Source organism: Peromyscus californicus, unplaced genomic scaffold, assembly GCF_007827085.1.
Source record: "Peromyscus californicus insignis strain IS unplaced genomic scaffold, ASM782708v3 Scaffold_8__1_contigs__length_139910024, whole genome shotgun sequence".
NCBI classification, from domain to species: domain Eukaryota; kingdom Metazoa; phylum Chordata; class Mammalia; order Rodentia; family Cricetidae; genus Peromyscus; species Peromyscus californicus.
Genome location: NW_026294606.1, coordinates 58,969,272 through 58,985,773, shown reverse-complemented (window position 1 = coordinate 58,985,773; position 16,502 = coordinate 58,969,272). Strand labels below are relative to the sequence as shown.

The following is a 16,502-nucleotide window of genomic DNA, read 5'->3' as shown; positions in this document are numbered from 1 at the left end:
TCCAGCCTGAAAAACACTCTGATTTTTTTTTTTTTAAAGTCAGAACTACTTTTCAAGCTAGATATCCTTAGTGGTGAATCTGAATGGTTTTTTTTTTTTTTCCTTTTTTCATTTAATGATTTTTTTTTTAAATTTATTTTGCAATACAATTCAGTTCTACATATCAGCCACGGATTCCCTTGTTCTCCCCCCTCCCGTCCCCCTCACCTTCCTCCCAACCCCCCCCCCCCCATTCCCATCTCCTCCAGGGCAAAGCCTTCCCCACAGACTTAGGTCAACCTGGTAGACTCAGTCCAGGTAGGTCTAGTCCCCTCCTCCCAGGCCGAGCCAAACAATCCTGCATAGGCCCCAGGTTTCAAACAGCCAACTTATGCAATGAGCACAAGATCTGGTCCCACTGCCTGGATGCCTCCCACTGAATGGGTTTTAACACCTTCACATGACTCATTTATGAATACCTCACAATCCTGTTTCGTATTTCTTTTCTCTTTCCAGGTCGCACTCAGGGTCCCCAGGCAACTCAGGCTGTTGCAAAGGCTGGTACGTATATCCATAGATACCACGTTCAAGTCCTTCATCCTTCTGCTTCCTTTGAACTAGGGTCTAGAGGCAGCTCCCCCAAAGTTCTCCGTGCTCCTTAGAGAAGAAGTCGAGCGTGAAACAGTATAGCTGATTCCTTTAGAGGTTTTCTCAAAGGGGCTATTTCTCTCCTAAAGGAGAGACTAGAGAGATGGCTCAGTGGTAAGAGTGCTTGTTGCCCATGCATGGAGACCCGAGTTCAAATCCCCAGCACCCATGTAAAAAGCCTAACGTGGCTGCATGCAGGCCTGGTGCACCGGTGCCCTGTGAGGTGGAGACAGGAGGATCACCAGAGCTTGCTGGCTGTCAGTCTACCTCAAGTCAGTGAAAGACACTGCCTCAGTGGCCTGAGAGGGAATGAAGAGCAGAATTCCTGAGGGCTTCCTCTGGCCTTGGCCTGTGTGCTCATGAGTGCATACCACCCCACCCCCCACAACACACACACACACACACACACACACACACACAAAGGTAACACAGGGAGCTTCAAGTACATGTATTAAGAGTCAAAAATCTAAATATAGCTTATGTATTTGTTTATTTTTATAATATCTTTATTCAGGAAATAAGGCCTTTGTTTAGAAGTGAACAGCATTTGTAGATTGAAGCACTGTGTGATGAGAGTCGGATGGGATCTCCATGCATGATGGAGCCTGTGAAGACATTCCCAGACTATGAACAGATTTTGACATCTGAAAATAGGCTGTTGTTCATCTGGAATAGCTAATCTCTGACATGCTTTTTTTGAGTCTCTGCCCTTCTGCCTTCTATTAGTTTTAATCCCCCTAATTGTGAACTTCTCAGGGATTCTCACGCTACCAGTGTCATCTGTCTTCAGAATTGGAAGATTCTCTCAGAAACCCACCATCAGTTTACTGATTTTGTTTTTGGTGTAGTTGCCCTGTAAATGTTTTGGGTTTCTATGTTTGTCTTTTGTTTCATAGCTTCTAAATTTTGTTGATTGAGAAGACCTTTTTTTTTTGAGAAGGGGTCTCACGTGTCCCAGGCTTGCCTCGAACTCTTTCTGCAGCCAAGACTGTCCTTTGAATCTGGATCCTCCTGCATCTACTCCCAAATGCATGGAGGACTGCTGGCATGTGCTACCATGTTGCAAAGGTTTTCATGACCCAGTCACCTGCACTGTTCATATAATCTCTTCCATTTTCTTAGAAACCTCTTAAAATTTTCAAGTCTTATTTTCTCATTTTTTACACATTTTGAACATGAGCTCTACCTATAAAGAGTTTCTCCAGGTGTAATACATATGCCATGTCTTCAACACCTCTGTATTACCAAGAAGGCAAAACTCTAAAGGTAGCTTAGGTAGTTATTTATGTGGGACTGCATGATCTGGCTTCTGCCTGTGCCTAGAGTCTCTAGCTACCTCTCAACAACTGTAGTTCTCAGTATGTTCCAAATTATAATGAATAGAAAATAGACAGCTCAGAATGTTCCAGGTTTTAATTAATGAACAGAAACTGAACAGCAACAACTAGGATTCTCCCACCATTGTCAGGACCACAGAGTTATGCTTGGTTATGTTTAGAACTAATTAGATTCCTCTTTTTACAGAAGTCCTTGGACACACACACACACACACACACACACACACACACACACACATTGCATTTTGAATATCACAGATATCATTGTATCTGAGTTTCCACCATGCTTAAAAAATACTGACTAGTTTTCTTAAAGCAATATACTACTGTCATTTACCCTCTGACCTCAGGGATCCTTCTTGGTGACACTTTGATAGAAGGTATTCTCAAGTTTGTGCCAGGAATTATTTTGCTTCAATGTGGTATGATATACAAACACTGAAATGATTGACAGGAAGGAAGAACTTTACACTTACATGTCCCTGGTAACAGGAGTTGTGCTCTACATACACACCCCCACACAGAAGCACCAGGGACGGTCAGGAAATACTGGGTGGGGTGGATGGTGGAGCACAGCCCAGAGCATCTATTTGGATTTTCATGGGAAGGAATGGCTGAGTGGGTGGATGTGCCCAGTAAGCTTCGGATTGGATACTTGGAGTCATTTTGGCAGGCTTTGGGCTGTAACAGCTGTCCCGCATTGCCTAGTACCTGGTTCTGGGGTGGTTTGGGGCAATGAGAATTAGTTTTCTGTGTGAATGTTTGATAGAGGAAGTGGTCAGGAGTGTGGATAATCAAAACCTAGGTAATGTGGTATTCGTATTAAGGTGTCTGGCAGGGCAGTCACTGCTGTCCCTAGAGTGAGGGAAGGAGTCTCTCCAGGAACACAGGCTCGAATGCCAGAGTATCAGGTTTTGTCATCAGCAGGAAAATGGATACAAGTGGAGAGAATCATATTATGGGAACTATTGCATGTTCTCTCCTGTGGGTTCTAGACCTTATAGACGCATTAAAGTCCTTTACATGTAGATGACAGGGAAGTAGAAGTGAAAGTGGCTGGAGGAATGAAGGGGGCTGATGGGAGCTGGGGAAGGAGGAGGGTCATGGAGTGAAAGTGACTGGAGGAATGAAGGGGGCTGATGGGAGCTGGGGAAGGAGGAGGGTGGGGCCCCAAGGGGAATGTGCTCCAAGTGCATTTTACTTGCATGAAAATGGCCTCATGTAACACTATATCAATTATGGTCAGGACAGCTGTGGCTTGGTGCTGACCATCGGTCTCTTGTGGATGCTGTACACGCTTGTGTCTGTCTCCCCATCCCCAAGCCCAACCATCACAGTGTCGTTTTCAGAAGATGACAGAATGGGTATTTCCCTCTGGATGGGGTAATTACACTTAATGTTCCTTCTTACCTCTAACTAAGGAGGCATTGCTGTGGAGACTGTACGAATGTGAACAGGTGAATCAGGGTGTCATGTTCTGTCTGAAAATGGGGGAGGGAGTGATTTCCTCCAGGTGGTGAATACAGCATCCAAGGAAGCTTCAGCAGAGACAATACATGACAACACACACTATACTACGCAGCTTTCTTCAAAGAGAAGAGGCCTTAAGGTCGAGAAAAAGGTCCATGGACCTAACATCCAGCCACCTGCTCCATTCCCATCTTCTCTTCCATACAACAAGGGAGCATGAGGTTAGCTGCTTTCTGGAGCTGCTCACAGTGTATTTCTCCCAGTGTCTGTAAATAGTGGTTAGGCCAGGGGGTTGCAGAGATACCACAGTGTTTAGGAACACTGGCTGCTTTCCCAGAGAACCTGGGTTCTGCTCCTGCACATACATGGCCACTCACAGCACTCTGTAATTCCAGTTCCAGAGGATCTCATGTCCTCTTCTAGCCTCTATGGGCACTAGACATGTATATGGTTTACATACGTACATGTAGGCAAACACACACACGAAATAAAAATAACTAAATAAAATTTTTAAAAAACAAGAAAGAAAAGAATGGTTAGTCCAGAACCAAGCACCAAAGGGTTAATAATCTTCTAGGAAGAGGGGACTGAATTGGGCTTTGGCAACTGGGCTATGTCCCAAACATTCCACAGCGACATTTCCAGATGGCAACTTGGGTAATTCATGACATCCTCTGGGTGGCTTGATGTTAAGTGACTCCCGTGAGTCATACCCGAACCTCTGGTCCCTCAGGCAGCTAATTAAGACACGCCCTGCCTCAAACTACTTTTCCATCTGGGTTGGTTTTGGAGGAAAAAATAATGAAGAAATTACATGATGTCACAGGAAGGTTTTCTTTTGCTTTGTAATTTCCAGTTGACATCTCCAAACAAAATAATTATTTATAGATAAATATGGTGACCATGTTGAATTTTGGAGAATTATATTGGGAAAATCTGAGACAACTCTTTTATGGTCTCCCATTTATGACAGATTTTCAGACACTTCTGCTGCCATTTGAAGCTCTGCGCTTGCTCTCTGCGCTCAGGGCTGGACTAATTCCCCCACTTGTCACCTCGTCCCCCTTGCGCGTCCCACCGGGCCTTTTCCTAATTAATCTGGTGCAGTCACCACTCCTGGAAAGGGCCCCTTTTCTTCTCTTTTTATTCCCTTACTGATGGTTGAACCCGGGACTCCAGGCATGCTAGGGAAACGCTCTTATCACTGTACTATATTCTCAGTCTAGAACATTCTTTTCATTCTCTTCCATCATCTACAATTTTGGAATCTATTTTTTAAAAAATCAACCTTCTTTCACACTTTGCAGACATCAGTGAATTATCTTTCTCCTGTAGTTTTATTCCTTTGTCTGTTTGTGGCGCCTGAGTACTGAACCCAGGGTACCATGCATGTGAGCAGCTCTCCCATTGTGGTGAACCCACAGCCATTCATCTTTCTTCTGAGCTCTGGAAGGTCTGGCAGTCACGGTTCCTATGGCATCTCTACATTTTTGTCAGTGTGTATCTCTACCTGCCCCTCTCAAATTACACGTACATCCATCTCCCTTCTTCCCGCTCTCCCCTCTCTCCCCTTTGTATCTATCTCCCTTCTTTGTATCCCCGCCCCTTTCTTCCAAATATAGTTGCAAGAGCCTTGAGATAAGTAGGCAGCTGGAGTAGTTCTTCTCAGACCTTCATGGAATATAGTCTCCAAGAGTGCTTAAGAAATATTAGCTCATTACATTTTATTCTTGATGGATGTATACTTCTTTTTAATTGTTCAAGACTGAGGAAAATTCAGTGGATGGTGGTGGCATATGCCTTTAATCCCAACACTTGAGAGGCAGAGGCAGGAGAATCTCTGTGAGTTTGAGGACAGCTTGGTCTACAGAGAGAGTTCCACGACAGGCTCCAAAGCTACACGGAGAAACCTGTCTCAACGCCCCCCCCCAACAAAACAAAACATACCCTCAAAACAAACAAACGAACAAACAAACAAACAAATAAACAAACAAAAACAAGAGTCAGAAAAGTCATTTCACGTCCACAAGTATTTTTAAAGTTGTTTTCATTTTAACGTGTATACATGTATATGTGTCTGTGGGTGCATGTATAAGTTGGGGACAGGGTGCATATGCAAATTTGTGCATATATGTGTGGAGGCCAGAGGTCAGTCTCGGGGGTTGCTCCTCAGGAGATGCCCATCTGGTGTTCTGAGGTAGTTTCTCACTGGCCTGGAGCTCACTGACTTAGCTGGGTGGCCTGCCAGCAAGCCTGGGGATCCCCATTTCTCTGCCTCCTCAGCATTGAGATAATCAGCACTCACCGCCATGCCGGGCTTTCTCTACACGGGTTCTGGGGATGGGAGTCAGGTTCTCATGTTTATGTGGCAAGCACTTTAATGACTGAGTCTTTTTTCCAGCCCCACGTTGGTTCTATGCTGAGATCTAGGGAGTGGAAAAGAGAAGAAAGGGAGGAAGGGAGGGAAGAGGGAGAGAGGAAAGGAAGGAGAGGGAGAGGGACAGAGAAGTCACCATTGCTGTGGTTCCTGTTCACCATGCACTGATGTATTTACCACGCCGTCGGAGCAGTGCTGGGAGATTGCAGCTGGAGTTGCTAACAGTTGCATGCACACACTTGAGTCTGACAGATTCTAGGCCAGAGCTGCTGCAGAGAGAGGCAAAGTTATGGGGTGACTGCAGGGACTCCCGAGAAAACAGTAACTGGGCAGAAGCTGTAAAACTAAAATAGGTCTAACACTCTTCCAAGCCGTCTCCTTGGGCTCATAAACCATGGCTCGTGTTCTGGAAGTCATGCTTTGGAAACGCAGCTGCACCAATAGCCTTCGTTTCAGGCCTAAAGGACTGAAAATAAACTCTTTTATTGGGCTTCTTTGGATGTTTCACTTTTATTACATTTCACTTATTTATTTGGTGTACGTGGGGCACACATGTGCTATGGCACACATATGAAGGTCAGAGGAAAACTTGTAGGAGTCAGTTCTCTTTTTTCACATTTGAGTCCCAGGGACTGAACCTGGGCCATCAGCCTTGGTGGCAAGTTCGTTTAGCCACTAAGCCATCTCTCTAGTCCCGATTTTCATGTTTCATTTACTTACTTTTAAAGATGTACTTCCATTTATGTGTGTGTGTGTGTGTGTGTGTGTGTGTGTGTGTGTGTGTGTGTGTGTGTGTATGACACATTTGTGTGGGTGCTCTTGGTGCCAGAAGAGATGTGTCAGCCCCCTGGATCTGGAATTACAGGTGGTTGTAAGCTGCCTTGTAATGTGTTCTGGGAACTAAACTTGGGTTTTTGGAAGAACTTTGAGTGCTCTTCACTGCTATGCCGTATTTCTAACCCCAATTTTATTTTATTGTATTTTTAGTAATTAAAATTTTTTTCTTTAGAATTTCATACAATGTATTTTGGATTATATTCATTCTCCCTCCCGCAACTCCGTCCATATCTACCCAATTTCCCTACCCACCCAAGTAAGTTTGTGGCATCCTCTTCCTCCTCTTTTTCTTCCCCTCCTTCCCCTCCTCTCCCTCCTCCTCCTTCTAAATCCATCAAGTCACGTTTGTGCTGCCCAGATACTCTTGGACATGTGGCCTTCCACCATGGTGGACCTACCAGTGGTCACACCCTTAAAGAAAGCTGACTCTCCATCTCCCGGCAGCCATTGCTTGTCAATAGCTTCTGAGCATTTAAAACACAGCACAATTATTTATCTCAAAATCAAGACTCAATTAACATGATATTATACTACTAAAGGAACAAACGCTTTAACTATTTAAAAATAGTACTGGACCAGAAATATCTACTACAAGGAAATAAATTTTATTTAGAGAGCTATAAACCTGTTTAAGTTGTAAACTTAATAATCCCTTGTCCAAGGGCAAGCACCAGACTTTCAAGCAAAGGAGTTATATGACAAGTTGCTAAGCTTTTCTTTTTGGATAACGTGCAGCTGCAACAATAGTAAGGAATGGATTCAGTTCAGTGTCCTGTCTTCAGAGTTGACAATTTATTGAAGGACCAGTGAGTCTCACAGGTAACCCTGAGTCAGCAGCCAAGACCAGGTTACAGTTATTATATTTTGGGGATTCTGTGTTTCCTTGGCTGTCTAACAAATGTCACCGTGAAGGCTGTGTGCAAGAGGGATGTCTCTGGAATCCTTTAAGGAGAGGGCCAGGATTGGGAACCGGGGCTCTAAAGGTCATCTTGGGTTAATGACCTGGTCTTAACAAGGTAAATGACTTTGGCCTTCAATGGCTAAATAAGACCCAGCTTGAGAGCCTCTCTCCTTCTATACCTTGTCTTTATAACTCGTACCTTTGACCTCTTCTAAAAAGGTTTCAAGTGTGTGGAGGAGGATATGGTGATTCAGTATGTGTGTGTACACGTAGGTGTGTGCAAGTGTGCATGTGTGTCCATATGCATGTGGAGGACAGACGTCAGTGCTGGGTGTCTTTTATGTTTCTCAGCTGCTCTCTATCTTATTTTGGGGGCAGTATCTCTCAGTAAACATGGAACTCATCAATTTGGCTAGACTGGCTGGCCACTGAGCTCCAGAGACTCTACGAAATTCACTTCCACAGAGCTGGGATTATAAATGTGTACCGCTATGTCTGGCTTTTTAAGTGGGTGTTAGGGACTCTGAACTTGGGTCTTCAGACTTGTGTGGCTAACACTTTACTGACTGGGCCATCTACCCAGTCCCCCAAGGGCAGTTTTGATCTGTAGAAATCTAGTTTACAAAATATGCCACCAAAAACCCCTCTAGGTCAGTGGTTCTCAACCTTCCTAATGCTATACCCCTTTAATACAGTTCCTCATGTTGTGGTGAACCCCAACCTTAAAATTATTTTTGTTGCTACGTCATAACTATAATTTTGCTACTGCTATGAATTGTAATGTAAATATCTGTGTTTTCTGATGGTCTCAGGCAACCCCTGTGAAAGGGCCACATGTGAAAGAGAATCACTGCTCTAGATGTAGAAAAGCACAGAGTTTGAAACAACCAAGAAAATGTGACTGAATTCTGCTCAAGGTCAAGCTACCTTGAACAGCAAACTCACAAACTATAGATGTTGCCTAAGTACTTCTGTCTTCCACTGCTGTGTAAAAACCTTCATGCAAAACTCTGTGGCTTAAAGCAGTAGCCATCTTGCATGATGTTGGAGGCAAGAATTTAGGCAGAAAGAATCTTACACTTTAGACAGAAGTCACTTTGAGGTATTTGTCTAGTAGATGAGCTGACATGGAGAGTTCAAAACAGTTTCTCTCCATGCCGAGCTTGGCAGGGATGGTTAGATAGTTGGCAAGTATGAGAACTCTGATGTCTCTGTAGCAGGATAATACCTGGTAACTTCAGAACTCAAAAAGAAATGTTCCAGGATGCTTGGATAAAAGCCTCGGGCTTTACTATGACCTGGCCCCGTAGTTCTCAAATACAACTTTCAGTGTGTGCTGCAGATGATGCAAACCACTGAGGTCCAGACTCAATGGGAAAGGTGATTCACCTTGCAATGGGAGGAGAAACAAAGACATTCGTGGTCAGCAGTAAAAGTAATTTCATACAGCGTTGTGTATTGTATGTGCTGAAGCAGGTCTTCCTTGTCTCTACTGATAAAGTGTTGCAGGTGGGACCTCTTGTTGACTTTCCTTCCTAGTGGTAGAATATGGTATGTACTGTTTTGGAGTACTACTCATGTTGAATTTACTATTTGCTCCAGTGAATTTATGAGCAAGTGGTTATGTTGGCAGAGGATTATGAACCGGGCAGTGAAGCCAACAATGCCATTCAGGAGGAACCATGCTTCCATCCACATCCCAGAATGTGTCTGTGCCAATTATTTCAGATACACACACACACACACACACACACACACACACACACACACACACACACACACAAAACCAATCAGTGGAAAATTTAAAAAAACTGCTTATTGTCCCCATAACATTTATTTTCCTGTCTTCCCCACTAGTGCACTAACATTTATATCATTTGTCATGAAGTAAATCCATAAAAAGCCAAGGAGGCCACCATGGCTAATGGGCTGCACCAGCCTGCACTTTAGGACCTGTAGCAACTCCATTTTCTTTTCTTTTCTTTTTTTTTTTTTTTTGTTGCGGTAACATAGGTATAATGATTCCATCTTAGCCCCTTTTCAGACTACAGTTCAGTGTCATTAGGTATATCAACTAGCATTACAGCCATCTCCAGAACGCTTTGCTAAATCGAAACTCTATACCATTAATAAACCCCAGTTCCTCTCTTTGACCACATTAGCTACTGCGTGTAGGTGGCTTAGATGGCTTCATATAGTACTTGTCTTTCTGTGTCTAGTATTTTCAATTAGCACATTGGCTTCAAGCATTACTCTTATGAAGAGTGTGACAGAATGGCCTTTCTTTTTCAGGGTGCATAGATTACATTGTATCATATACCCCATTTTGTTTATCAGTTAATCTGTTGATGGACATTTGAACTGTTTCCAATTTGTTAGGACACTGTTCCTCTAAATATGGGGGGAAACATATGGCAGCTGTTTTTAATCTAGAGCCATACAGGACATAAATGAATGAAATACAACTGGAATAAGAAAAGCCATGCTAAAACGACAGGAAAATTTAGCCACTGGCAGTCTCAGAGTCAGTGATGCAGCTGAGATTGGTAAGACCTGGAGTGAAGTAGAAGATGGATGTGGAATAGAAGCTGGACCAGGAGAGGACCAGCCTCCATCACTACTACTGTTGTTGAAATTATTAAGGCCACTCCACGTAGTTAAAAGGGAGGTTTATTTTCTGGGGTAACTTACAAGTGAAGGGATAGTTTACAGAGTCTGGGAAAGGTGTGGCGCAGTCCGACGGTGTTCTCTGGAGAACTCTGCTTGGTCTACCTCCAGCGTCCAGGGTCCAGGAACCAAGAGAGCCGTCGCATCCAGATCTCGGGTCTTCAGGGTCCTCCCTTGACCCCACCTTGTAGGCATGACAGTTACCGAAGCCTCAGTGGGGGTTGGAACTTCCCGATCAGAGCTGGAATGGCTACCCACTACACACTACTGCTAGATTATAGTACTATACACAAGTGCCAGACAGAGATGCCCCACATTTTGTTAGAACAACATGTGGATTTCTGTCTGAAAATTTCTCAACTACTGAATATCTCTGAACTTGACCGTTTAAAAATATTATGAGTCAAATAACTGGAGATCTCCTCCTAAAGCACATTAATCAATAAAGGTGTTTAACTAATACCAGGTTAAACTGTTTTAATGGTGGACACCTGGACTAGCATACTATATGAGAACAGACAGTAAATATTTAAATTATCTGTTAAAGCAACGTCCGTTCTTCTGTACTGTGCTGTATTAGCATCAGAGCATCCCTAGATCTTACGTAAACGAGTGGATTTGTGGCTGTGTTCCAATAAGCATTCATTTACAGGGATGGGTGCTCGACCTACCACAGATTGTCCGTCCCTGTAAATGAACCACAGGGCAGAGGGATCTGAAGGGAGTTTGAAACACAATGAAATTAAACACAAAGGCTTGATGGATGGTTTTGAGCTGGCTAGTTAAATTGCAATGCACTCATAAAATGTAACTGTGCAACCATCGAAAACAGGTAGATATTTTTGCTCAGTAGAATTGTCCAAAGGTAGTGATACTTTGACTCACCATTTCTCCCACTGAGGTGGTACATATGCTCTTTGCCATGGAAACTGAGGGTGCTTTTGTGATTGTTTTTGTCAACAGAATAAGATAGTAATAATACTACGGGTTTTTTTTTGTTTGTTTCCAGTATTGGAGCTCAAACCTGGAGCCTCCCGGGTGCTAGGCAAGTGTTTTACCACTGAGCCATATCTATTCTTTATACTTTTTAATTTTAAAATAGAATATCATTTAGTTGTCCCAGATGGCCTTGGGCTCACTGAAGCCCAGGGAGGCCTTGAAATTGCCACTCCCTTGCCCCTCAGCATTGCAAGTAACTAGACCAGGCCTAGCTAGCTAATAGATCTTGGAAGCTAGAGCACATATCAGAGTATAACTTCCATCTCACTGTTGGGAAAACCAGCACATGGTGAGTGAAATGTCTAGCTACCACAGGCTCTGATGAGCTGTGAATTAACCTAGACTTGCTCATGTGAAAGAACTGGCCACCTTGGGCTGCTGTTGGGTCAACATAAAGCAGGAAGCTAGCAGCCAGCTCTAAATTAGTTGTAGCTCCATCTTCCATTTGACTGGGAAGGAGCCAGAGCTCTCCCGAGTTTGTCTGAACTCTTGGTCTACAGAAAGCATGTGAAGAGACACAGTTGTTAAGCTACAAAGCTTTAGACAGGTTTGTTCTGTTGCACAAGATAATTGGAGTTTATTGATAAAGATGAGCAAATTACTGCATCACTAAAAAAGCAAAACAAAACAAATAAGTACATGAGTACTATATCCATTTGTGGAAGGGTATACCCCAAACTGTTAAATATCACATCTAGGGGATGGAGCTATGAGTCTAGGGTGGGAGGGAGGGCCTTACTTGTCATTACATTTGGTATAACCTGAAGTTTTAGCCCTGTACACTTGGTACAAATTGATACTTGATAAAAAAATTTTTTTTTGTTTCTACATGCATGGATGCTTTACCTGCAAGCATGTCTGTGCACTATGCACATGTTGGGTGCCTGAAGTAGACAGAAGAGGGTGTTGGATCCCCTGGGACTGGAGTTACATATGGTTGTGAGCTGGGAATCAAACCTGGGTCCTCTAGAAGAACAGGCAGTGACCTTAACTGCTGAGCCATCTCTCCATCCCTGAGACTTGATCATTTTTTTAAAAATATACTGTTTCTTTGTGTGTATACAGGTGAGTGCTCGTGGAAGCCAGAGGTATCAGATTCTCCCAGAGCTTGCATTACGGGTGATTGATGCCTGCTATGGGTACTGAGAACTGAACCTGTGTCCTCCGAAGAGTGCTAAGCACTCTTAACCATTGAGTTCCCTACTTGAAAATTTTTTGAGACACAGTTTAAATTTTAAGTAAAGCTATTAAATAAATCAGTTCACAATCCTTGCTATTTTGTTTTCACAGATTTCTCTTTTTTTGGGGCATTTGTAGGAATCAGAACAGAACTGTGTGCAGTAGTATCTTAGGCTTTTCACAATTTCTCAAGAACACAGCTGTGAACTGTTTTTGTACATGCCTTCGGAGCTGGAGAGAAAAGAATATATTTAATCATGTTTAATTTAGTAAGAAAACCAGTTCCCAGCAATAACAGAGATCAAAGTCAGTGCTTCATCCCAGTTCATGATTCACTTTAGGGTTTTTGCTCTGAAAGATGATGAGATACAGATTTTAGCTTTCATAGACCTGGCAGGTTGCCATGGTATTGAGACCACCATCCTTGCCATTTCTCTCTGGTCCAATTCTCATTTTTATAAAATGTACTAAAGATTTTTAATATGATCATATAACAGAATCATTTTGTTAAACTCCATCTGGAATCTCTTTTGGGTCCAAATCACTTCTGGTGAGAGAGACCAGATCGTCATAAAAAAAATGTTGTGCAATGCAATTGTTTCTGAATTGGGGTGTGATTTCTTGAACCCCAAGGCTGCATCCCTTACTTTTAGCTTACTGTTAGGCTTCATGGATCTCAGAAGTGGATGTGATTTTAGTGGCTTCCTCAAGCCATCTCAATTTGTGAAGGAAGAAAAGACATTATGTTACTTTAAAAGTTCTAGAATGTGAGCATTCACCCTTTGGGCAGTTTGTTAAGACAGACTGCTCCAAGCTCCTGGGTCTGTGGGGTTGGAGTAAGGTGGGGGACTTTGCCTTTCTGATAAGTTTTCAGTGACACTGTTGGTGAGAGAATCATACTTTGGGAATCATCCCCCCCCCCCCCATTTTCGAGACAGGATTTCTCTGTGTAGCCCAGGCTGTATTGGAACTCACTCTGTAGACCAGGTTAGCCTGGAACTCAGAGATCCACCTGCCTCTGCCTCCCTAGGATTAAAGGTGCTTCACCATTTTATCCCCTAGTATGGGGAGCATTCTAACTTTTTATTGGCAAAGTCAATTCTGAACAAATTGAAATGCATATCATATAAATATTAATTTCCCTCAAATAATAAAACAATGAAACTCCAATAGGATTCTGCAAAAGTCTTAACTGAATTTGATGAACTGTTTTGTGCTGTAATTATGAAAATTCAAATTTTATTTATTTTTTGAGTGAGTATAATCAAATTGTTCAGTTAACAAAGAGCGTGGAGTAGCCAAGCCTATCTTCCACATAGGTCATTAGTCTCTCCTACACACTTTCGGGGCATCAGGACCTCCTTTTTACACAAGCAATAGTCTAATACACACATGCTCCTAGATACAGCTTTGTCTGAACAATGTAACACTGTGATGTACAAACACAGCCCCCCCTCTGTCTCTCTAGCTCCTCCCTCCTCTTCTCCTCCCTCCCCATCTTTGCTGACCTTCCTCCACTTTAACACATGGTCCTCCTTACTTCCTCTCCCAGCTCCCAGGAGCTTAGGATGTAAGAAGGCACCTACAGAACCGCTATTTAAAATAACTATTCCTTAGACCAAACTGCAGAATTTCTTTGCTTCTTTAAGTAAAAATCATTTCAAATATGCTTCATCCCTCCCACCCCCGCACTTGATGATTACTTAACAGAACTTCACACAAAGCTTATGGCTTCCACCTGTCTCAGGAAGACACACAGTATCCCTCTTATCTTCCCATTTAGTTGTCAGCTTTTTCCCCAGAAGCTAAAGTCCAGAAGTCTTTTTTTTCTGTCATAAACTGATAAGAAGATGAGTATTACTGATGCCCTTTTTGGAGCACACCCAAGTTTTCTGTTCCTGCTCATATGTTTGGCTCGGGTTCCTGTTGTGTGCCCTCCTGTAGGTGTTGGAGTATGTTCCCTTTGCACTCATAATGTGTGATGCATGTCCACTTCTCAAATACATGTTTCCCTTGTTCTGATGATTTTGAGTCATAGAAGCCCATGAAATAGCTCCTTAGAAACAGGTTTGCACTCACCTTTTCACAGGACCAGTATGCTAGACATTAACATGTCACAACCTTATGTGTATTTGGAAAATGACTCCCAGTTTGTAGAGAAAGCAAATGGATTAGGGTTGAAGGTCCAGGTGATGGTTAACAGAAGCAAGTGCCATCTCTGTGTCTGGAAGGTGACCACCGATGTGTATCACCACTGAGTGTGATTTGCTGCCACCATCTATGGAGTGAGAATGAGATGCTTCCTACATCTGTTCCAAGACCACATGGGCGACTGCCTTGTCTGTCTGCTTGAATATTCACGATAAAATACCACAATTTGGGTGGCCTTAACAGGGAAGAACAGTCAGACAGGATGGTGAGGATGGAGGATGTATGTCCTTGTAAGAAGAGGTCCTGGAGTTTCTCTCTCTCTCTCTCTCTCTCTCTCTCTCTCTCTCTCTCTCTCTCTCTCTCTCTCCACACACACACACACACACACACACACACACACACACACACACACACACACACACACACACACACACACCACACACACTGAAGATGCCATGCATGCCTACGCACATCATGGGCGTGGCTATTTGCTAGCTGGGAAGGGAGCACTAAACAAAAACAGCCCCGACAGACCATGGCCTTGGACTTTCTGTTGTCAAAGTCACCCCAATCCAGCCGAATACCATCACTCTGGGGGTTAAGACTTCAACAGCCTGCTTGGAGCAGGAGGGGCATACAATCAGCCTATAATCCTGTCAGCCAGTTCCTGGAGTGAGGGAATCAAGGCTAGTAGTGCATTTCCTCATAAAGATTTCCTTCTTCTGGGGGTTTCTACAGCCAGCTGTCACCAGATGTATCTAGAAAAACGAGACACAAAGCAAGGAACAGTTTTATCAAGTTCTTAAATGTGCACACCAGCTGCTGCCCTTACAGGAAGATGGCTCCGCAGATGAAGGGGCTTGCCTCCAAGCCTGCTGATGTGAGTTCAAACTCAGGCCCACATGGTGGAAGGAGAGAACCAACTTTTTTAAGTTGTCCTCTGACCTCCACATGTGTGGTATCATGCATGCCAACACATATATACATACGAAATAAATAAATATACTTTTTGAAAGAAGCTTTTGTGGTAAATGTAATTATCACAAACTTAGGTTTTCTTTCTTTTTCTAAGTTCTAATCTCTAGATAGTCTCTGGAGTTCGGTACTGACTTACATAATGACTAATTTATAATCATGGACCTGTGATCCAGAATGGGGAAGCCCTTGACTACAGTTTTCTCTGAGTGAATCTGGAAATAAACTTGAAAATCTAAGCACTCTGGTGGGCATATTCCAAAGTTGTGATCCACTAAGTGGTCCTGTATTGTGATCTAAAAGATTGTAGCAGAAATTATGGATGTTACATACTTCTAAAATTTCAACAACTTACTGAGCTATTTAAGCAATATGACTTTTCGGTTAAACTGGAAACCATTGGTTGTTATTTTTGTTCTTGTTTTTCAAGACAGGGTTTCTCTGACTCTTCTGGAAGTCGCTCTTGTAGACCAGGCCGGCCTCGAACTCAAAGATCCTCTCACCTCTGCCTCCCAAGGGCTGGGATTAAAAGGTGTGTGTCACCACACACCTTTTAGTTTTGAAGAGAGTTGGTTCTAGATCATGAATTGATTATTCAATAAAAGCTGGTTTTACAAGGGAAGTGAGTTAAAATGGAAAATTAAGGACAAGATACAGAAGGGCGGAGGACTCACATCCCAAAGGTTCTCAAGTTGGAGATTATTTCCCATGTGGGAAAAGACTCGCCCTTACTAACGTCAAGTGTTTGGATCCATTTTCATGCATCACTGAGAAGAGCGTGCATTTTCACCCCCACAGAAAGCCAAGCCCTTGATGACCGAGTTCTCGGTGAAGTCTACCATCATCTCTCGCTATGCCTTCACCACAGTCTCCTGCAGAATGCTCAACAGAGCTTCTGAGGACCAGGATGTCGAGTTCCAGATGCAGATCCCAGCAGCAGCTTTCATCACCAACTTCACCATGTAAGGGATGCGATGGCCAG

General features: G+C 43.2%; 1 protein-coding gene and 1 pseudogene across 1 annotated transcript in view; one reads left to right on the top strand and one right to left on the bottom strand.

Annotated features, from left to right (window-relative positions):
* Itih5 (inter-alpha-trypsin inhibitor heavy chain 5) overlaps positions 1 to 16,502 on the top strand; it is a 95,910-nt gene that overhangs the window by 12,786 nt on the left and 66,622 nt on the right. Inside the window, exons 2-3 of the mRNA XM_052728073.1 lie at positions 496 to 540; positions 16,319 to 16,482. Of these exons, the coding sequence (XP_052584033.1) occupies positions 496 to 540; positions 16,319 to 16,482 (209 nt within the window). The remainder of the gene's footprint in view (positions 1 to 495; positions 541 to 16,318; positions 16,483 to 16,502) is intronic.
* On the bottom strand, positions 9,125 to 9,517 carry LOC128103661 (NADH dehydrogenase [ubiquinone] 1 alpha subcomplex subunit 12-like; annotated as a pseudogene).